The sequence below is a fragment of the Mercenaria mercenaria genome, chromosome 4 (assembly GCF_021730395.1).
Source record: "Mercenaria mercenaria strain notata chromosome 4, MADL_Memer_1, whole genome shotgun sequence".
Taxonomy (NCBI): Eukaryota; Metazoa; Mollusca; class Bivalvia; order Venerida; family Veneridae; genus Mercenaria; species Mercenaria mercenaria.
Window position 1 is genome coordinate 37,331,801 of NC_069364.1, and position 23,396 is coordinate 37,355,196.

At 35.4% G+C, this 23,396-nt stretch overlaps 1 protein-coding gene across 4 annotated transcripts in view; it reads left to right on the forward strand.

Moving 5' to 3' along the window:
- Positions 1-7,896: 7,896 nt before the first annotated feature.
- The window catches only part of LOC123551468 (major facilitator superfamily domain-containing protein 9-like), a 36,792-nt gene continuing 21,292 nt past the window's right edge, over positions 7,897-23,396 (forward strand). Inside the window, exons 1-6 of one of the 4 annotated variants that reach the window (XM_045340430.2) lie at positions 7,898-8,000; positions 11,034-11,141; positions 15,587-15,674; positions 17,078-17,121; positions 18,607-18,736; positions 20,875-21,084. In XM_045340430.2, the coding sequence (XP_045196365.2) occupies positions 7,902-8,000; positions 11,034-11,141; positions 15,587-15,674; positions 17,078-17,121; positions 18,607-18,736; positions 20,875-21,084 (679 nt within the window). In that variant the 5' untranslated portion in view covers positions 7,898-7,901. Of the gene's footprint in view, positions 8,093-8,145; positions 9,372-11,033; positions 11,142-15,586; positions 15,675-17,077; positions 17,122-18,606; positions 18,737-20,874; positions 21,085-23,396 lie in introns of those variants that run through there. The other 3 variants (XM_045340431.2, XM_045340433.2, XM_045340432.2) reach the window with 3 other exon arrangements.

A 23,396-nucleotide genomic window follows, 5' to 3' on the forward strand; every position in this document is an offset into this window, starting at 1 on the left:
TAACTGTTAAAACACTTTTTGTGTACGGGTTAACCCCTTAAAAACAAAGCGTGTGTTTTTCATAGAATTATTCGGGGGTTTTTTCTGAAAACAAAATCGGCCGAAAACCAATGCAACGCCGGTTCGGGTGGGCGCTATGCAACGCAATCAATAGATCCGTTTTGTGTCTTACTTGCGAAGTCTTATCCGTCTTAAAAAAAGTCATTAAAGCCCAACAATGAATAAATTTAGAGAGTTTTATACCATTATAATGATCCCGCCATATCTAATATATTGTACTTTTACACTTTTATGCTCGCTTAATATTTTACATATTTTTGCAGACATTGTCAACTTGAAAACATCAACACAAAAACATAAAGCAAGGATGAACATTGAGCAATGTCATTAAGTAAATAACAGTATTAGTTCGTAAAAACAAGAACCAGTTCACGATAAATTTATCTCCTCCCCGATGGTACTGAAAAGCCCTACCAAAAGCAGATTGACTCTTTAAATCAGTTAGTTGCAGTTGGTTACTTTTTAGACCCTTAAAACCAATAAAATTGCGATTTCATTACTGATTGTTGTGCATTTTAAACTGTTCATACAAAAAAAAATAAAATTTGGTCCATGATAAAAGTATTGATCAGTTGTTTGTATATATTTTCATTCATATTCCTGGTGAAGCGTTCATTTATTTTCAGAGAGATAAATCACCTGTGACCTTAACTTTTGTTAAGTAATCAAAAATCAATGGGGACATTACTCTACAGTCAATCTCCTATGAAGTTTCAAAATTCTGGGTCGAGTGATCCTCAAGTTATTGATCAGAAACGGGTTTCCATGTTCAGACCCCTGTGACATTGACATGTGATGTTTTTGTTTTTGTTTTTTTTTTATTCTTTTTTTTAAATGAGATCTCATCTCGGTAAAAACAGGCTATGAATATATTATACATAAATTACATAGATAAAAGACACTTCAGAATAGTTCTTAAACTAAAAGAAATCATAAAAGAATATTTACAATGAAATTAAATGTTTCATTCAATTTTAAAACAACCACTGAAACAACTCCTACTGTCTCCAATATCAGCACACATCATGATCTTCGGGTTGCATTCAGTCATTTTTCAGCTGTAGATTAATATAATATGCATGTTTTAGTATTGTTATATTTTCTGGTTCTTTGGGATCATGGAGTCCATTCAAACTATGTGTAATAGAGTTCTGCTTAAGTCGGTGCTAGGGGGCGTGAGAGGTGCTGCACATTTCATTACCTCTCATGAACAGACTCTGTCAAACCGAGTCTGCTATTATTCTTCTTGGTTGTATTCTATGCTTCCAAAGGATCTTTTTACGAATTTTATTGTTCGAATTCAAATATTGAAAATTGAATTTTTTCTAACTTAGTTTGAATGATCTCAAATGATTCCATTGCAGTCTTCCGAAATTCTGTTCTGAAGTGTCTTTTATCTATGTAATTTATGTATAATATATTCATAGCCTGCTTTTACCGAGAAAAAAGTATAAAATAAAAAAATCACATGTCAATGTCACAGAGGCCTGAACATGGAAACCCGTTTCTGGTCAATAACTTGAGGATCACTCGACCCAGAATGTTGAAACTTCATAGGATGATTGGACATGTAGAGTAGATGACCCCCTATTGATTTTTGAATCACTTGGTCAAAAGTTAAGGTCACAGGTGATTTATCTCTCTGAAAATAAATGAACGCTTCACCAGGAATATGAATGAAAATGTATACAAACAACTGATCAATACTTTTATTATGGACTTTTATCATGGAACAAATTTTATTTATTTATTCATTAGCCTCGTCCAAATATGGATTTTCACTGATGTGTACTCGTCCAATAGAATTCATAATTGTACTCAACACCGTTAAATAACCTCATAATATAAACCTACGGTCCAAAAACGCCATATTATTTTCAAATTAGATTAGAGTCCAAAAAAAATTCATATTATTTGTCATATTGGACAACTCTTCCAATTCCTTAATGCAAAGAGTCGTTCAAAAATATTTCCCTTGTATAATGCGTTTCGTCTGCAGACACTAGTAAAATGATAACTTGAAAAATGCGATTACTTTCTTATCTCAAAATATGATGATTTTTTTAAAAAAAAAAAATCTGCGCTGGGCATCAAAGCACGATATTATGAGAAAAGAATAACAACTGCCAATGTTTCTTGTAAATTATTTGGAAATATTTCAAACCGTCATATTTTTATTCTGTCAATTCTTTTTTATTTTGATAGATCTACTGTTTAATAACCTCAAAATATACTATATTGAGCATCCAATGTCACGCAATGAAACTGTTTTATATATCATAATTATGACAAGAAACTTTTTCATGCACATTTTCCCCGTCTTTACAGTTTTGTATCTTTACATTACCGTAGATATCTACTTGGTTTGTATAACTATTCCCTTGGAGCTCTTTGTAACTTGAAGTGGACATGTTCAATCATGATAGATATGTGACTCGTCCCCTCTTACAACATTTTTGCAACTTTTGTTGTAGGCCCCTACTTTGTAATTAGGCGGGAAATAACTTTAAACTACACGTGACTGGAGTGTCTCATAATAAATGCCATGGATGAGAATTAGGATAATATTACAGGCACGTGTCAAGGTGGGGGGCCAGGGGACCCGGGCCCCCCAGCTGGCTGGCTAGTTACGATTTTTATTACTATGGGCCCCTCAATTAACAAATCTATACACCAGCGCAATTGGCTTGATTTGACAGCAATACACATAGTCCGAGAAATTCGTAAAATAATTGTGCACATCGTGGAAAAGCATGAAACTTGGGATGAAAGCTGATGAATATATTTCATTTTATTTTAAAAGTGGGAAGCGGGCTGTGAAAAACAAAAAGGCTGCCAAAATCCAAGATGGCCGCCCCAAAAATTACAGTTCTAAAAGGAAAATACTGAGACGACTGTTAAGATAGCATTAAAATAACATATTTTGGCATGCATTATAATTATATCAAATTCAAATAAGCATGATGTAAAAAGCCCAAAATAAAATCCAATATGGCTGCCAAAATCCAAATGGGCGGGCCAAAAAAATTAGTTTACGAAACAAAAACGCACTACAACTGAACATTTTTGTAATTATCTTGAAATTGGCAAATAATTGTATACAATCATACTCAGCTTCCAATAAGAAATGACAAATTAATAAAAAAAGTCCAATATGGCTGACAAAATCCAAGATGGGTGCCATAAAATCATGTTTTCATAAGTGAATCACGCAACCATTGGTGTTTACTTTTTGTGTGAATATTTATGAAATTTACATAATTCATGCAAAGTGTACACTCCGAAATAACTTAACATTTGTTAATAAATCAATTAGTATGGCAACAAAATCCAAATGGCCACCTTAAAAGTTAGATGTAGTTTTACATATTACAGAAAAGTTTCATTTCCAAAAAATGCCATATATCAAAGTTCATTGGACCAGTTCTGACCATCGAATGTTTTAATATCATTCATATATAATGTATGTATGTTAAAACAAAACTACAAAACAACATCGTTTAGTGGATACATACTGATGTTTTACATATTTCAAGTGTCATTTCAATTCTACCAAACAGACCTTGATATTTATTGTTTCACAGCGCGGTGCATTTAAGTTTGCCTTCAAGCAACTAGGTATTGATATATCAGAAAATCGAAAGAATTATTGATTATGACAATAATGCAGTCATATCATGTAAAGCAGCAAACAATGTTCGCCGGGATATGTTCAGTGGCAAAAAATGTGCTTTTAATGGAACATTGCAAGAAACTTGCCAACAGAAGGCTATACCAAAATTCCTACAGACTATTTTTGAGATGATCTTAGGGGGTTCAAATATTAAGACAGGACATCGAAAGTTGGTGATTTCAATCCGACATGTCCCAGAGCACAACTTATATTTAACAGCACATCTACTCGTCGCAGAGACCAACAAAGAGTGTGTAAATTGCAAGCAACCGAACCATCTCTACCAATATATGTAGGACTCATTGTACATGCAGAAAACCAGAAAGCGATGGTTTTGTGGATAAGCTTTATGATCTCGGGCTGTCAGTCTCGATGATTCACGTTGATTGCAGTTATACACACCCTTTGAACAATGTTTGCTGCTTTACATAATATGACTGCATCATTGCTATAATCAATATATTTCCCCGATTTTTTTCAAGGCAAATCCTACATCATCATTAAATGCCAAAAAAACTTCTCGGCCTTCCCTTATTTTGCATGCATGTCTTTAAAATGTGCCATGAGTCTAGTTTCAATCTTGTTGAGTGAACTGCGAAATGTAGATACTTTATGTAAAGTTGACCCATCTCATTTATTTCAAATAAAACATGTGTTATTATCAAGAAGAGTTGCATTTGCAGTGCTCTTCCGTGTAACTTTCATAGGTGTTGCATCACTGTATACTGATGCAGCCGCTTAGTTGCCGTATCAAGCTCTCGGGCTCTGAACTTTACTCTGCATGTCTCATGCCATTTATCTTGTTCTTTGTCAATGTATCAGCTAAGGATGTTTCTCTTTTCAAACTTTCCAGTTTTAAAGTACTGGAAGACAAACCCCCGGTTCTATGAATTTGAAGATATTATCACAAAATGAGGTATACTCCTTTCCAAAGCCTGGATGAGGGAGGGTTAAGGTTAGCAGGGCATTGTAGGGGTTCTCTTGTAGTTTCTTGGCATATGATACAGAGATGCCAGTTGATTTCAATACCCTCCTTATCTGTGTTTAGGTATCATTTGACAAGTTAGTAGTTTATAAGCATATTAAGTATGTTTTTTGTCCAACAATGCAATATCTATAGCAAGAACATGCAGTAATAACCTCCACCAACAAGAGCTGTCGGAGGACGCAACGCTCGACTATTCAACAGCCTTGTCAATTGAATGAATACAGAAGTTGAAAAAGGGGCATAATTTTGTAAAATGCAAAATAGAGGTATTGAACCTCTGTACTGCATGTCATAAACATGACAGTGAACAAGTGTGTGAAGTTTCCAATCCTTTCCAATTTGTAGATCTGAGATACCAGCTTACACACAAAAACTTAACCAAAAACTGCTAAGTCGAAAAAGGGGGATAATTTTGTAAAAATCAAAAGTAGAGTTAGGGACCTTCACAGTGCATGTTAGATCATGACAGTGAAAAAAGAGTGCGAAGTTTCAATCCATTCCAATTAGTGGATACTGAGATATCAGATTACATACAAAAAATTTTAAACCCAAAAAATGCTGTCGAAAAAGGGGCATAATTTTGAAAAAAGAGTAGAGTTATGGGGCTGCTTAGTGCATGTCAGATCATGACAGTGAACAAGTATGTGAAGTTTTAATCCATTCCATTAGTAAGTACTGAGATACCACCTTACCTACAAAAACTTAACCAAAAATTTCTAAGTTGAAAAAGGGCATAATTTTGTAAAAAAGCAAAATAGAGTTATGGAACCTGTGCAATATAGGTCAGTTTATCACAGTGAATAAGTGTGTGAAGTTTCAATCCATTCCCACAAGTGGTTTTCTGAGTTACCAGCTAACATACAAACCTTAACCAAATCGGGGCGCGGACGCCGACGCAGACGCCGACGCATGGACGAGTCCAATAGCTCTACATCTATGAATAGTCGAGCTAAAAACTATGTCTTTCTACTACTACTACTACTAAATACACTATTGTTTCATGCTGAAAGTAAAAAATGAACACTAGTTAAAGGGTACAGTTTGTAGTTATCCAAAAAACAAATGGGTAGGTGCTATATTGTGCCCTACATGAAGGATTGAATATATACAGATAAATACATGAGCTATAGTAGGTAAACCATACTGAAAAGCATGGAACTATGTGCACTGCATGTTAGACTGATGTGAAATTATACAGTCAGGGTATTAAAACGTATAGATAAACAGTTGATATATCTTTTATAGATTTACTTGGGAAAAGAAATTATATTTGTTATTTTGAATTGCGGGAACATGTGTCAGTATTAATGTTGTTGACATATATTAATAAATGGCTAAATTTAAACAAAGGGAACAACTTTTGTTAATAATTTATGCATTTTAAAAAAAAGGAAGGAACTTTTTAAAATCTGTTTTAAATATCAAATCAAATAGTTGATATATAACAATTTAACTTTTATTTGAATCCATACAGCATGAACAGTATTTCTTTTATACTCCAGTAACAAATTCTGTTAGTAGTACACTTCAATAAAAAATTCTATTAGTAATTTATTCAACAAAATGGCATTTTCATTTACTTTGTTCTTGAAATATGGTAGAAAACATGTTTTGTTTATTTACTGTGTACTAGAGAGCATTTCAATTAAGTATTATTGTTAACAATGCTTACTTCCACCTAAAGTAAACAATGCTTTGTATTTTTGGCAGCCATCTTTTATTTGGGCAGCCATTTTGGATTTTGTCAATACAAATGAAGACTTATTCCCGGGATTATATTATGATATTCTACTAATTCCCATGTGCATGCTTATTGCATGTTTTACTTAGCTGTTTAATGATTTCCTTAATTTTTCATAAATTTTGAATTATGGCGGCCATCTTGGATTTTGGGGGCCTTTTTTTGGGTTTAAGACGCTGCTTCCCACTCTTAAATGAAGAGTAATATATTTATCTACTACCATGCCAAGTTTCATGCTTTTCACAAAAAGTGCACAATTCGACCCTTTTTTAGGAAAGGATTTCTTGGACTAACAGGCTAAAGAGCCATAAAACCGTGTCCGGTAGTGAAAATTAGCCCCAGGCATATTACAGGTAAAAGTTTATCTGTACATGCTTCATTGACCGCTCGCTTTTTAAACGCGGTACTTGATTGGGTAGTGGGTAGTTTTTCATTATATTTGCTTAGAACACAAGAAATGCAGAAAAAGTTCAAAAATATTTTTGTGTTTTTATTCATTTTGTTATTAATACTTATTTGTGAACTTAGTAAATCATTTTTCTACAAATCATGTCATTTTTGTATATCAATTTTGAGCAGTTTTTGATAACTTTCTTTTTAATGAAATTACACATATTTTTTTTTTTTTTTTAATAATTAGAAAAAAGTTTTTTTTTTATAAATATTATGATTAAAAGAAAAATATAGAATGAATGAAATTTTATTCAATTGATTAAAATGTAGTATAATTATTGCTGACAATCAGACTGGCATCAGTCGTTAGAGTCATTAAATGTAAAGCACCTGGCCATAAAATGAATCCTCTCTGATACCACTTTCTGAAAAAAGTTTACAATATCTCTTATCTCTGTCTCTAACTGCTGAGATGAGCCTAGAGAGAAAATGTTTTTTTCTGAGAAAATATCAGTGTCAGTATGAAGAAATTAATATTATTACAGATTATTTGATCTCAACAGACTTTGTAAGTCTAACAATCATATAGATCTAGTTTGTTTTATTATGATAAATAAAGTTGATTTTCAAACCACTATCTTCTTTATTACTGGTAGCTGGTTATACTTTGGATTGGTAGATATCGGAGCCAATACACTGAGACCTGGGTATCATACAGAAAAATGAAGTCCATACACACTAGACTTTTCCTTAAATATATAATACATTCATGCATCCTTAAAGGTGTTTCAGGTAGCAGGAAAATGCATCTTTTCATGTACCATATTAAAAAATTTCGACATCAGGAGGGGATACCCCTCCCGAACCCACCCCACGTTGGGCCCCCCAGCAAAGAAATCCTGGACACGGGCCTGAAGATAGTCCTGTTGATCTGTCTGATAATACAAATAACACACAGCAGTGTTTCTTGCATGATAAATACCCTAGATTGGCAAACCCTAGAAAATCGATGCCGACAGCGATATCATTCGTTAGCAATCACAACTATGGCAGCTCCCACTGACAAAATTTCCGCAAACAAAATGTTCTCAAAACGGCGTTTATTCAATGATCCTGCATTTCCAATTTACATTTCGGGTTTCTTGGTAATAATTTTTACATCTTGTTGTCTTCTTTTGCATTGTCATCACGATATTTAGAGTAAAAACCAGTGTGGATGACGTCACTGTAACCGCAGGTAATGCACTAGTGCTCGGAAGTTTATCAAAATCCGGAGTATTTGACACAGTCATCAAATCGCACAGAATTATTTTTAGCTCATCTGATTTTTTGAAAAAAAATGATGAGTTATTGTCATCACTTGAGCGGTTGTCGGCGTCGGCGTCGGCGTTGCCTGGTTAAGTTTTATGTTTAGGTCAGCTTTTCTCCTAAACTATCAAAGCTATTGCTTTGAAACTTGGAATACTTGTTCACCATCATAAGCTGACCCTGTATAGCAAGAAACATAACTCCATCTTGCTTTTTGCAAGATTTATGGCCCCTTTTGTACTTAGAAAATATCAGATTTCTTGGTTAAGTTTTATGTTTAGGTCAACTTTTCTCCTAAACTATCAAAGCTATTGCTTTGAAACTTGGAATACTTGTTCACCATCATAAGCAGACCCTGTACATCAAGAAACATAACTCCATCTTGCTTTTTGCAAGAATTATTGCCCCTTTTGGACTTAGAAAATCAGTTTTCTTGGTTAAGTTTTATGTTTAGGTCAGCTTTTATCCTAAACTATCAAAGCTATTGCTTTAAAACTTGCAACACTTGTTCACCATCATAGGCTGACCCTGTACAGCAAGAAACATAACTCCATCCTGCTTTTTGCAAGATTTATGGCCCCTTTTGGACTTAGAAAATATCAGATTTCTTGGTTAAGTTTTATGTTTAGGTAAACTTTTTCTCTTAAACTATCAAAGCTATTGCTTTGAAACTTGCAACACTTGTTCACCATCATAAGCTGACCCTGTACAGCAAACAACATAACTCCATCCTGCTTTTTGCAATAATTATTGCCCCTTTTGGACTTAGAAAAATCATTTTCTTGGTTGAATATTATGTTTAAGTCAACTTTTCTCATAAACTATCAAAGCTATTGCTTTAAAACTTGCAACAGTTTTTCACCATCATAAGTGGACACTGTACATCAAGAAACATAACTCTATCCTGCTTTTTGCAAGAATGATGGCCCTTTTTAGACTTAGAAAATCATGGATAGGACAATATTTCTATTATACAAAAAAAATCAGATGAGCGTCAGCACCCGCAAGGCGGTGCTCTTGTTTATCATTAAAAGTAGTTTGACTTTGTATCTCAAACAGCCAGACCAGAGATATGGCCCTTAAAATTTGGTGTTGCATGTAGCGGAAAAAAAAATTGTGCTACATGAAACATTCTTCTTCTTCCATTAATGTAAGAGGCTCACTCTGGAGCATTGTCATACATGGTGACTGTACAAAGTAGATGTGAGGTATGCGCAACTGATGTGGGTGATAAAACTATTTACATTATCAGTTGGGTGCTAGCATGTCACGATTGTCACCAAACCCCTCTTAAAGGCCTCCAAGCTGGGTGCAGTGGCAAGGTGCTCTAGCTGGTATCTGGTTCCACAGGCGTACATTACAGGAATATAAATCTATCTTCATTTACTGTTTAACTCCCCTTTCACTGCCAAGGTAACCTAGTGGTAGAGCATCTGCTTCGATTGTGGGAGGTCATGGGTTTGATCCCCGGCCACGTCATACCAAAGATGTAAAAATGGTACTAGTAGCTTCCTCGCTTGGTGCTCAGCATTAAGAGGATAGTGCTAGGACTGGTCAGCCCAGTGTCAGTATAATGTGACTGGGTGGGGTATTATGCCACGTGTCTATGGTGTGATATTCCAGTGAGGCAGCACTATAAAGTTGGGCATTGAGCTCACTGCTACAAGTAAACACCGTCGTTTATATGACTGAAAAATTGTTGAAAAAGACGTTAAACCCAAACACACACACAAACTCCCCTTTCAGGTATTATTAGCAGATGCGCAGTCAGTGCAAGGGAAAGATTTTTACAAAACTATAATTATTGACAGTGAGATTTCAAAGTGAAAAAGTGAGACTGAAAACAGTTAAAAGTGTTAGATATACCAGGGTCACTCAAAATAGAATTCATTTTTGAAAGACCCTGGATATACAGACAAGAGTAGTAAAATCAGGTTAAAAATGCAGTTTGCTTAATTATTTGTATGTTGGCATACTGCCTGCTTGAAAGATTCAATTATGCGTAGGCAGGAGGTTGTTCCAGATCAGAGTACTTATGGATTTTTCTATAGGCCAGGGTGTGTGTGTGACAAGTTGTCCCCTTGGTCGCTCAAAATATGCTGGGAAAGGAATAGCTACTGGTGAATGGACAATTTTGTAAAACATTATTAATTTTGCATCATCTTGTCTGTTCTCCAAAGATCTTAAATCAAGAGAATTTTGCATATCTACCAATATTATTCAGCTATTATTCAGCATGTAAAGTTTTGCACCTGGGGTTTTGTTTGGAATGTCTGTCCTTCATATAAAAAAAGTATTTGTCTCGGAGACTTAAAATATTAGTGGTAAAGTTAAGGTAAGCATTTATTTAAAGTCACATATAATTAACATATACACAAGCTACAAAGCTCTTGAGTGACAAACTAGTTATCCAGTAACAGATACTACCTGTACTTATTTTACCTTCTTGTACAACAGCAGAGTGGCATGAAGTTGTGCACCTGGTGTTCTGTTTGGGATTTCTTTCCACCAGACCATGACTTGGTGAAAACAACTAATGATTTTGAATTATCTCCCTTTAATAATGAACGAAATTTCATGCTAAATAAGGCCTATTCTCACCTATTTTGGTTACGGAAACCATGAGTAACTGAGTACTCGATTGAAAAAATAGGTGAGTACCAAAATCGGTACCCATTGCCATTCCTAATATATCGTGCAATTCTGGTCTGGAATATTTCTTAGCAACCACTGGTTGGAATTCAGCCATACGTGTAATTCATAGGAAGCTTTACTATTAAGAGGAGATGTGCATATTATCTTTGTGTTCCATTCAGATGATGTTATACAAAGTTATTGCCCTTTGATTATTCTACAGTAGTATATTATAGTACATTTCTTGTCCGGAGTATTTCTCAGCAACCACTGGTTGGAAGTTGGACATACTTCATGGGAAGCTTACTATCAAGAGGACATGTGCATATTATCATCGTGTTATGGTATGATTATTTTTCACTGATTTTTAGCTCACCTGTCACGAAGTGACAAGGTGGGCTTTTGTGACCGCTTGATGTCCGTCGTCAGTCGTGCGTTGTGCGTCGTGCGTCAGCTATTTGTAAAAAAATCATCTTCTTGAAAACCACAGGGCAGAATTACACCAAACTTCACAGGAATGATCCTTGGGTGGCCCCCTTTCAAAATTATTCAAAGAATTGAATTCCATGGAGAACTGTGGTTGCCATGGCAACCGAAAGGAAAAACTTCAAAAATCTTCTTCTCAAAAACCAGAAGCCCTAGAGTTTAGATATTTGGTGTGAAGCATTGCCTAATGGACCTCTACCAAATTTATTCAAATCATGACCCTGGGGTCAAAATTGACCCCGCCCCAGGGGTCACTTGATTTTACATAGGAAAATCTTAAAAAATCTTCTTAAAAACTAGAAGCCCTAGAGCTTAGATATTTGACATATGGCATTGCCTAAAGGACCTCTACTAAAGTTGTTCAAATCATGACCCCGGGGTCAAAATTGACACTGCCCCAGGGGTCACTTTATTTAACATATGAAAATCTTCAAAAAATTTCTAAAAATAAACCAGAAGGCCTAGAGCTTAGATATTTCACATGTAGCATTGCCTAGTGAACCTCTACAAAATTTGTTCAAATTATGACACCTGGGGTCAAAATTGACCCTGCTCCAGGGGTCACTTGATTTTACATAGGAAAATCTTAAAAAATCTTCTTCTCAAAAACCAGAAGCCCTAGAGCTTAGATATTGGACATGTAGCATTGCCTAGTGGACCTCTACTAAATTTATTCAAATCATGACCCCGGGATCAAAATTGACCCCATCCTAGGGGTCATTTGATTTTACATATGAAAATCTTCAAAAAATTTCTAAATATAAACCAGAAGGCCTAGAGCTTAGATATTTCACATGCAGCATTGCCTAGTGGACCTCTACAACATTTGTTCAAATCATGACCCCCGGGGTCAAAATCGACCCCGCCCAAGGGGTGACTTAATTTTACATAGGAATATCTTCAAAAATTTTCTTAAAATAAACCAGAAGGCCTAGATCTTAGATATTTGACCTGTAGCATTGCCTAGTAGACTTCTACAAAGTTTGTTCAAATCATGACCCCTGGGGTCAAATTGGCCCCGCCCCGTGGGGTTACTTGATAGTACATAGAAAAATCTTCAAAATTTTCTAAAAATAAACCAGAAGGCCTAGAGCTTAGGTATTTGACATGTAGCTTTGCCTAGTGGACCTCTACAAAATTTGTTCAAATCTTGTCCAAATTGGACAAACAGATGTATTATGAATGTGATGATGGGTGCATCTGCCTGTTTTTCTGCCAGTCTGTCATAATGCATAGTTCATGTCAGGTGCAAGAATTCAAGTTCTTGACTTTTAACATGGCATATAGGTAAGTGGTGAGATGTGTTGAGCACATAGGGTCAAAGGTCAAGTTCACAAATAGAGCTCAGAGGTCAAATTTATTTCTCATATTTTGTGTCTGGAGCATAACTTAATACTATTAAAGGTACTGGCTTTAAACTTGGCAAATTGGTAGTTGGCAATGTGACAATATGCAGAGCGCATGTATTTGGTTGGTAGGTTAGTCAAATTTGGCCACCATATTTTGTCTGGAGCATAACTTAGTAATCATTCAAGGTGTTGTCTTCAATCTTGGCATTTAGGGAGATAGCCGTATGACAATATCATAGGTGTTGTATTTTGTGTCCAGAGTACAACTTCAAAACTATTCAAGGTATTGACTTAAACTTGGAATATAGGTGGGTAGTGATGAGACGATCTGCACTCCCCGAACCCCACCCCCACCCCACCCACACCATAAATCCATGAATAAGCAATCGCCTGACTATCTTACTTCAAAATTTAACCACAACCAAATATCTGATCGTGAACTTAGATAAAATCAAAACAATGAACTAAGGATACCAAAACCAAGAATAGAATTTTTTCGTAAATTTCGGAACTACATGTACTCGGGACTCATAATACGGAATGATCTATCAATCTATTAATCACATACGCTCATATGATACTCTCATAAAATTCAAAATTCCTGTCCTCAATGGCACTTTTCTTATTATTATTAGAAAATACTGTCTACAAAATTCTATAAATTTCCTAAATAATATGCAGACTATTGATGTATGTCATTAACTTTTCTTTCAATATTTCTTTTGCTTATATATTATTATGTCTCCCACCACACAGTGGTTTGGGAGACATATTGATTTACTCCTGTCTGTCTGTCTGACTGTGTGTGTGTGTGTGTGTCTGTCTGTCACAAAGCTTGTCCACACTCTAAGTCGAACATTTCTCATCCGATCTTCACCAAACTTGAACAAAATGTGTTTGACCATGAGACCTCGGCCAAGTTCGATAACTAGCCAAATCTGCCCAGGCACTTTTGAATTATGGCCCTTGAATTACTGATTGGGACCATTCATCAAAGCCATCGAGAGAAACTAGACATTTTTCAGTGGGGTCCACTCATCAAAGCCATCGAGAGAAACTAGACATTTTTCAGTCGGGTCCACTCATCAAAGCCATCGAGAGAAACTAGACATTTTTCGCAAAAGCATCTCTAGTTTAATTTCATTTCATATTGATTTTGTTGTAATAGTAGTTATGATTAATACAGTAACTTTATCATGTTTCTGTAATATTTTTTCTTATTCAGTGTGTATGATGCATTCATTTTCAATGTTTAGTTTTGTGACTATATTGTACCTAGTATGTCATTATTGTTTGTAAATCATGTTTATTGTTCTTGTTCATATTTATACATTGGACCTTATTGTAAATTGGTTCTGCCAAATATGTCATCCGCTATAAATTAAGTCTCCACTATAAGTTAAGTGTTTGTTTACTTACTTACACATAGAAATTAACTACCATCCCCCAACACCACTCCCAAAAAAGAAAATTTACTTAGTTTCTCATACCTTAGTATTCTGTCATTGCTGCCACTCACCCCAACCACTACCATATTACACCCTACACTCTGACACACACGCTTAAAAAATCTGTCCTTTGTTTATTTTGTCTTCAGCACAACTTCAAAACTAGTCAGTTTATTATACCCCCAGATAATAGTATCTAGGGGCTATATTGGATTCCGGTCTGTAGATGGAATTTGTCTGGGCTGTTTCTCAGCAAATATTTGGCAGATTTCTATCAAATCTTGTAATTATGATCAGTACCAAAACCAAAGAGGTAATACCTCAGCAGAATAATTTCATGAGGGCGTAGCCCGAGTGAATTATTCTGGTGACGTATTCTAAGCCGAGTGTATTAATTAAGGTAAAACACGCTTTTGCTATACATTATTTCGATTCTAATATGCCCTTAATCTAAAACAGTAGATAAAATATAGAAGTGCTCTTTCTTGGCCACAAAAAAAAAAAAAAAAAAAGACAACATCACATGTTAATGTGACCTCATTTTAGCATAATTATGTGTGTTTTAACAGAAATAAGCATATTAGAATATAGTATCAGTATAATTGTTCTTGTAATAAATAATCCCTTATTAGCTCGACTATTCGAAGAATAGTCTAGCTATTCTACTCACCCTGGCGTCGGCGTCGGCGTCACACCTTGGTTAAGTTTTTGCATGCAAGTACATACAGCTATCATTTAAAGGCATATAGCTTTGAAACTTATTTATTCTTTTTCTAGGCCAATTACCAACCTCACTGGGTCAAGTTCCATAACTCTAACATGTATTTTGAGCAAATTATGCCCCCTTTTGGACTTAGAAAATTCTGGTTAAAGTTTTACATGCAAGTTACTATCTTCAAAACTAATGCAGATATTGAATTGAAACTTCACGTGTCTTCGGGGTTATAAAACTAGTTGATAGCACCAAGTCCCATAACTCTGACCTTTATTTTGGGCAAAGTATGCCCCCTTTTTGACTTAGAAAATTCTGGTTAAAGTTTTGCGTGCAAGTACATACAGCTATTACTAAAAGGCATATAGATTTGAAACTTATTTTTTCTTTTTTTAGATCAATTACTTACCTCACTGGGTCGAGTCCCATAATTCTGACATGTATTTTGGCCAAATTATGCCCCCTTTTGGACTTAGAAAATCCTGGTTAAAGTTTTACATGCAAGTTACTATCCCCAAAACTAATGCAGATATTGAATTGAAACTTAATATGTTTCTTCGGGGTTATAAAACTAGTTTATAGCACCAAGTCCCGTAACTCTGATATGTATTTTGGTCAAATTATGTCCCCTTTCGAACTTAAAACTCTTTTGATATTTAACATTTTGGGTAATAATTTCCTGCTTCTGTGACAATATTTCGAATAGTCGAGCTTGGCTGTCTTATGGACAGCTCTTGTTTTGCATTTAAGCTTGTTTTCTTCAGACATACAGTACTGTTTATGTTCCACTTCAGGACTTGTTTGGAGTGAGTATGATTCTCCCGCTGATAGCGACTCATGCACGGGACCTGGGTGCTTCACCTACAGTTGTAGGGGTTCTTGGTAAGCATTATTTAGCATGGCTTCTGCACTGTTCTTACTTCTTGAAATTTCCTCTATGTCCTGTATTTTACTACAACTTGAATCAATATTCAATGTAAATGTTTTTCTGCAGGGTTACTTTAAAGTTTTCTTTCAGTCATATTTGTAGGAAACCTGAAAAAAAATGAAATGTGGATATTCTTGACAATTTTTTTTTTCAACAACAGGAAACATTGCATAACACAATTCAAAAATATTAGAACTGGGCTATTTAAGGCCATGATAACAGTAGCTGTATCCTGACTCCGGGTAGAATCTGCTGTGTAATCTATGTAACATAGTCTTTTCTTAAATGAACATGGGCACACGTTCCCATGGGATGGAAAATTACAAGTGTGAAGTTTTGATTTTCTCGGAAACTCAAGAAATAAAATATTGTTTTCGGAGTTCATGAAAAATGAACAACAGAACAGGATCAGCAAATCCATGTTTAATTTGCCCATCCTATTCTGTTGTTCACTTTGCATGAACTCCCAAAAAAAATTTAGTCATTTCTTATACTAACATATGATTTCTTTCCATTTGTAAACAAGGTTATACTGTAAATTTCACACAAGTCATTTTGTTGCACTTAACATTAAAATCAGCTTCCCAAACATTCTGTTTACCAGACGTACATCTGTGATGTCATCTAAGGAATGTTCTCCCTGACTATACACGGACATCGTCAAAACAGTGGCCTGTTATCATTAAGCTGCGTTAATTTGACATAATTTTCGTGCCTTTCCTTTTGCTGTTCAGAATAAATAAAAAATAAATATTACAGAATAAACATCATAATTTTCAATGGAAAAGAATAGGGTGAATGTAAATATTGTTCAATGCTTGAATAAAAATAAATAACCAATGAAAAAGGGGTTTCCTTAAATGGCGTGCATAATATGGCACACCATGCTTGTCAGCGGGTGCCATTGAAGCTAGCAGTCAAAACATTATTTGTCTTGTATATAGTATAGAGTGAGAAATATGCAATTACTCTCAGATGAATCAAGCTTGCATAAAAACACTGAACTGATATGATGACTGGAAAAGTTTACGAAAAATGTACTTGGGTTCTCTTAATTATTGGATATTTTGACCGATACAACATTCTACAATATGATGCATCAGTTGTATTCAATTTATATCGAAAACTGGTACACACCCCTAATACCAAGCACAGCCATGATAGCTTTGTATATATTGTCCAGTGCCAAGTTTATCATACTTACATATTGTTGAATTGTTCTGGCATTTGAAATATTGTTATGCTATTAAAGCTAAGGTATGCATGACATTGTCATTTACATAATTATTGAAGTGAGACATGTGCTTTTTCTTAAAACAATCTCTATAGTTCATTGAACGGTATTTCTTTGTTTCAGGTTCAACTTATGGAGCCATACAGCTGTTCACAAGTCCATTAGTGGTGTGTATATCATTTTATTAGTTTACATCATTAGGAGCTATTGTGATCACTGTTTCTCTTTTCATCTGTTTGTCTTTAAACAGTTGCTTCAAATAACGTCTCCTGGAGGCACTTGATCCCTTTTCAGGGGCCGCTAGAGCTAACAATAGAAAAACATTTTAATGACTCCTCTCATGAACTGCTTGTTGGATATTCACAAAACTTGGTCTGTAGCATCATTATAAAGTTCTCTCCAATTTTTTTAGCTCAACAATTTCTAAAAAAATCTTCTTGAAAACCTCTAGGCAGAATTACACCAAACTTCACAGGAATGATCCTTGGATGGTCCCCTTTCAAAATTGTTCAAAGAATTGAATTCCATGCAGAACTCTGGTTGCCATGGCAACCGAAAGGAAAAACTTTAAAAATCTTCTTGTCCCAAACCGCAAGGCCTAGAGCCTTGATATTTGGCATGTGACATCATCTAATGGTCCTCTATGAAAATTATTCAAATTATGCCACTGGGTTGAAAAGAGGCCCTGCCCGGGGGGTCCCAAGTTTTGCATAGACTTATATAGGAAAAACCTTTAAAAATCTTCTTGTCTAAAACCACAAGACCTAGGCCTTTGATATTTGGTATGTAGCATTGCCTTGTGGTCCTCTACCAGAATTGTTCAAATCATTACCCTGGAGTGAAAAGAGGCCCTGCCCCGGGTGGTCTCAAGTTTTTATTTTTAATTAAAAAATCTTCTTGTCCTAAATATCAAGGCCTAGGCCTTTGATATTTGGTGTGTAGCATTGCCTAGTGGATCTCTTACAAGATTGTTCAAATTATACCCCTTGGATGAAAAGAAGCCCCGCCCTGGGGGTCACTTGTTATATTAGTTATATAGGAAAAAGTACTTAAAAATTATTAGATCATAGTTCCTAGACTGTTTAATTATAATTACCTGATGACCCCAAGTGATTAGGGGTCACCTGACTGTGACCTTGACCTACTGACCTACTTTCTTGTTTTTTAAGATGCAACCTTGAAATTTGGATGGCATGTATAGTTAAGCACACAGATCTTAAAACTGACTTTCAGTGACCTACTGACCTATTTTCTTTATATTTTAGGATCAGTTTGTCATTTGAATCATGTGGCTCATATTACTCAGGTGAGCGATTCAGGGTCATCATGACCCTCTTGTTTCAAATGGGGGTCACTTGGCCCCATTTAGGGACTGCCACAACAAAAAAATAGAAAAAAACCTTTAAATAACTTTTAATGAATCTCTTAATGGATGTTCACCAAAAGATTGACGTCCTCCTCAGGTGAGCAACTTTGGCCCATTTAGACCTGTTGTATTTTCTATAAATCGTGTGTAATGGGAGCTTCAAAAATCTTCTGATCCCAATGATCAAATTTCAGTAGAACAGAAATATGGAGACCCTTTTGTCAAGACAGTTTAATCTCTCTGACATATATGTTCTCTGTAGAAAAATATTCAAATACTGTTTTAGGGTCAGTGGAGTGATGTAGCTGGGCGACGTTTTACTATACTTGTGTGTTTGGTCATGTCAGCTTGTGGGTACATGATGTTTGCCTTTGCTACAACAGTTGTTCTCATGTTTGTTGCAAGGCTTCCACTAGGTAATATACCAGTTCTTACATACCAATGCCAGATACTACATGACATGTCTGTTGCTATGCTTCTACTAGGTAATATGTAAGTTGTTACATACCAATGCTAGATACTACATGACTGTACACATGTCTGTTGCTATGTTTCCACTAGGTAATATGTAAGTTGTTACATACCAATGCTAGATACTACATGACTGTGCACATGTCTGTTGCTATGTTTCCACTAGGTAATATGTAAGTTGTTACATACCAATGCTAGATACTACATGACTGTACACATGTCTGTTGCTACGTTTCCACTAGGTAATATGTAAGTTGTTACATACCAATGCTAGATACTACATGACTGTACACATGTCTGTTGCTACGTTTCCATGAGGTAATATGTAAGTTGTTACATACCAATGCTAGATACTACATGACTGTACACATGTCTGTTGCTAGGTTTCCACTAGGTACCGTAGATACCCATGTATAATGCGCAGTTTTTTTACCCCCGGGACCACCCACGAATCGTGAGTGCGCATAATATACAGGTATAGACAATTTTCTAACTTCAAAACAAGTTTGTTACCGATGTCCGCCATTTTTGTAAAGGGAAACTACTCCCCGCGCTTACTGTCACCGCTAAAATCTAAGATTGCCGTTACGTTCCCGTAAAAGATCGATGGTTTATTTTTCTTTCAAACAAAATTAATTTCATATAAATTTAAAAGTATTTTGATGAAAAAAATGTTTATAAATCACAAAAATTATGATACTAATTAAAAATTGAGAATTATCTTTAACCGAGATCAAACTGTGAACAACATAATTGACACGAGGTGACACGTTAATTGCCGGTAATTATTGGCTATTTGTTTGTGAGAAAAAGACTATCACACCTTTTGTTATTGGTTTGAATTGAGAAGCTTATGTCATTTTGAAAAATACCATTACGAAATATTAAATCAGCTGCTGTTTATTTATTCAAAATAGTTAATTAAAAAGGTAAAACAACAAATAAAACCATATTTTATTGGTTTTATTTTCGAGAAAACAAAAATCGATAGTACCGTGAGACCGATACTGCACTCCACCGCGGAGATAAAATTTATTACCGGTGTCGATGTAAACTCTACTTTCGTTTTCCATCCACCTCAAAATTGACCAAAAATGTTTTTTTTCCCCAGGATTTCGGGCCAAAATCGGGGATGCGCATTATACACGGGTGCGCATTATACATGGGTATCTACGGTAATATGTAAGTTGTTACATACCAATGCTAGATACTACATGACTGTACACATGTCTGTTGCTATGTTTCCACTAGGTTATATGTAAGTTCTTGCATACCAATGCCAGATACTACATGACTGTACACATGTCTGTTGCTATGTTTCCACTAGGTAATATATAAGTTCTTACATACCAATGCTAGATACTACATGTAGTCGTGTACTGCTAGGTAATATATAAGTTCTTACATACCAATGCCAGATACTACATGTAGTCGTGTACTGCTAGGTAATATATAAGTTCTTACATACCAATGCCAGATACTACATGTAGTCGTGTACTACTAGGTAATATACGAGTTCTTACATACCAATGCCAGATACAACATGTAGTCATGTTTGTGGCTAGGCATTATATAAGGTCTTGCATACCAATGCTAGATAAAACATGTACACATGTTTGTTGCCAAGCTACCAATACATAGTATATTAGTCTTTGTTTTTTTATACCAATGCTATATACCGCATGCACTAAAGTTAAAGGTAAGTTCAGTTTAATGTCGCTTACAATCAACAGTCAACATGAGCTTCAAAGCTCTTGTGCAATAAACTAGGTATCCAGTGACAGATATTTACCTGTGATTATTTTACCTCCTGGTACAACCCTTTAAATGCTGACGCCCAAACATTAGGGAGCTACCAGTACCATGTTTCACATCTTTGGTATGTCATGGCTAGTGATCAAACCTCAGACCTCTCTTGGGACATAAAGATATTTTCATTAGCCTGTTCACTGTAACTATCTTAGTTTACAATAATAAAGAAGGGGAATATCGGGACATCTTTTAATGGAATTTGTTTATTATTTGTTTGTTATATTAAGTGAAGTTTTGCTTGTTTTCAAATTAAATTTTTGTTTCTTTTTAGGTATTTTCAAACATAGTCAGAATATAGGCAAGTCATACCTTGCAGATATAACTACAAAGAATGATCAGACTGCTAAGATAGGTCATTTCAATGCGGCTTCCAGTATTGGATTTGTGCTTGGTCCACCTGTTGGAGGACATATTGCCGAGCTCAAAGGTGGATTCTATCTAGTTTCACTGCTTACTGGTGCTGTATTCCTTTTGAACTTTGGTATGAGATATAATTACAGTTTGATTACATATTCACTGGTGGTAAATGAGCAATCCAATTTCTGCTGGGAATACACTTAAAATGGGTTGCATGACTTCCAGTGCTGGTGTTGCACACCAGGATACACAATATCAAAGTAAGTGGGTTTTTGTTATAAGCTCAGTTGAAATTTGTTCAGGATGAGCTATTAGTATAGGTGGATGGTCTGGCATCATCGTCAATCGTCCAGCAATAACATTTTTAGTTAAACATCTTCTCCTCTGAAACTACAAGTCAGAATTACACCAAACTTGGTCAGTAGTATCCTGGCATTTACTTCTATCAAGTTTGTTCAAATGTTTCACCTTGGCCCCTTAAATTAAGGGCCACTAGAGCTAAAAATAGAAAAACCTTTAAAGAATTTCTTCTCATGAACCGCTTGATCTTCATCAAACTTGGTTTTTAGCATCATTATAAAGTCCTCTTCCAATTTTATTCAAATAGGGTTGTCTGGCCCATTTTAAGGGACGCTAGAGCTTAAATTATAAATACCTTTAAGTGAATCTCTCATGAATCACTAGGTGGATCTTCATCAAACTTGGTCTGCATCATTATTATAAGGTCCTCTCACAAATTTATTCAAATGGGGGTACTGGGCCCCTTTCTGGGACCACTGGAGCTAAAATAGTAATGCCTTTATAAGATTTCTTCTCCTGAACCGCTTGACAGATTTTCATCAAACTTGGTGTGTAGCATCAGTATAAGGTCTTCTCCCAATTTTGTTCAAATTGGAGAACTTGGCCTTTTAGGGCTAAGGCTTAGATTAGAAATACCTTTAAACAACTTCTTCTCGTGAACAGCTGGATGGAAACGAGGTTTATAGCATTACTATAATGTCCTTTACAAATTTGTTCAGATGGGGGCAGTTGGCCACTAAGTCTAAAATTGAAAATTACTTTTATAGACTTCTTCTTATGAACTATTGATGCAAATTTGGTTTGTAGCATCATTATAAGGTACTTTCCCAATTATATTCAAATGGGGATGATTGGCCTCTTTTATGGGCAACCAGAGCTAATGATAGAAATGCCTTTAGACTTTTCTCACAAACTGCTTGCTGCATGCCTTTTAGGGTCTGCTAGAAGTAAAAATAGAAATACCTTTAAAAGACTTCTTCTCATGAACTGCTTGATAGATCTTCATCAAACTTGGTCAGTAGGATCATTTTAAAGTCCTCTCTCAAATATATTCAAATAGGAGCAGTTGGCCCCTAAGAAAGGGGGCCACTAGGGCTAAAAATTGTAATGTCTTTTGACAAATGTGTTAAGTAGGAGACACTTGGCCCCTTTTAGGTCCTGCTAGAAATACATTCAATTTCTTCTCATGATCTGCTTTATGGGTCTTCATCAAACCTTGTCAGGAGCATCATAATAATTTCTTTTACCAAATTTGTTCAATTTGGGACACCTTTAAAGTACTTCCTCTCATGAACCACTTGATGGATCTTCATCAGACTTGGTCTGTACGTCATTATAAAGTCTTATGGCAAATTTTTCAAATGGGGGGCACTTGGATCCTATTATAGGGCACTAGAGTTAAAATAGAAATACCTTGAAATGATTTCTTCTGATTGTTATGTGTTGCCTGACAGCAAAATATAGAGAAAAACTTTCAAGAACTTTATTAAATGAACAGCTCACAAAGCAAAGTCTGTTGGTTAAGGTTCTCTTCAGGTGAGTGACATAGGCTCATTTGGGCCTCTTGTTGATAATGATACATGAACGAAATATTTTCCGAAGTAAGCAAAATGTAATTCGACATGAAAATGAATAAAGACCATACTTGTGAAATATCTGCTTTGTAATTTAATAATCGGCTCTGTTATCATGGAAATTCTGCTGCCACAGTCAAAAAGGTGTGGAATCATGAAAAGTTGTTTGCCTACTTTCTGAAAATAATCAAATAGTCATGAATACTACATATACTTGAATAAAAATAAAATATTGCTTTTGGGGGTAGTATTGGCAGCAGAGACAAATCTTGATTCTTGCATCAACAATACCCCAACAGAAAAAGTTTCCAGAATTTGAGGAATTCCCTGCAGCCTGAAACCATAAAAATTTTGTTTGTGTAAATTCAGTTAAAGGCTTTTTAAATGTGTCCGACTTGAAAGCATTGTCTCTTTGATTGCCAGCTAATTGCCTTTATAATTATGCAAATGATATACAAAATAATAACCAGTCCAGTTTAAAATGTAGTGAATTATGTCTCCCCCCTTTTGGGGGGGGAATTTTTTTTTTGCCTTTGCCTTTGTCCATCCGGTCCACTTAAAA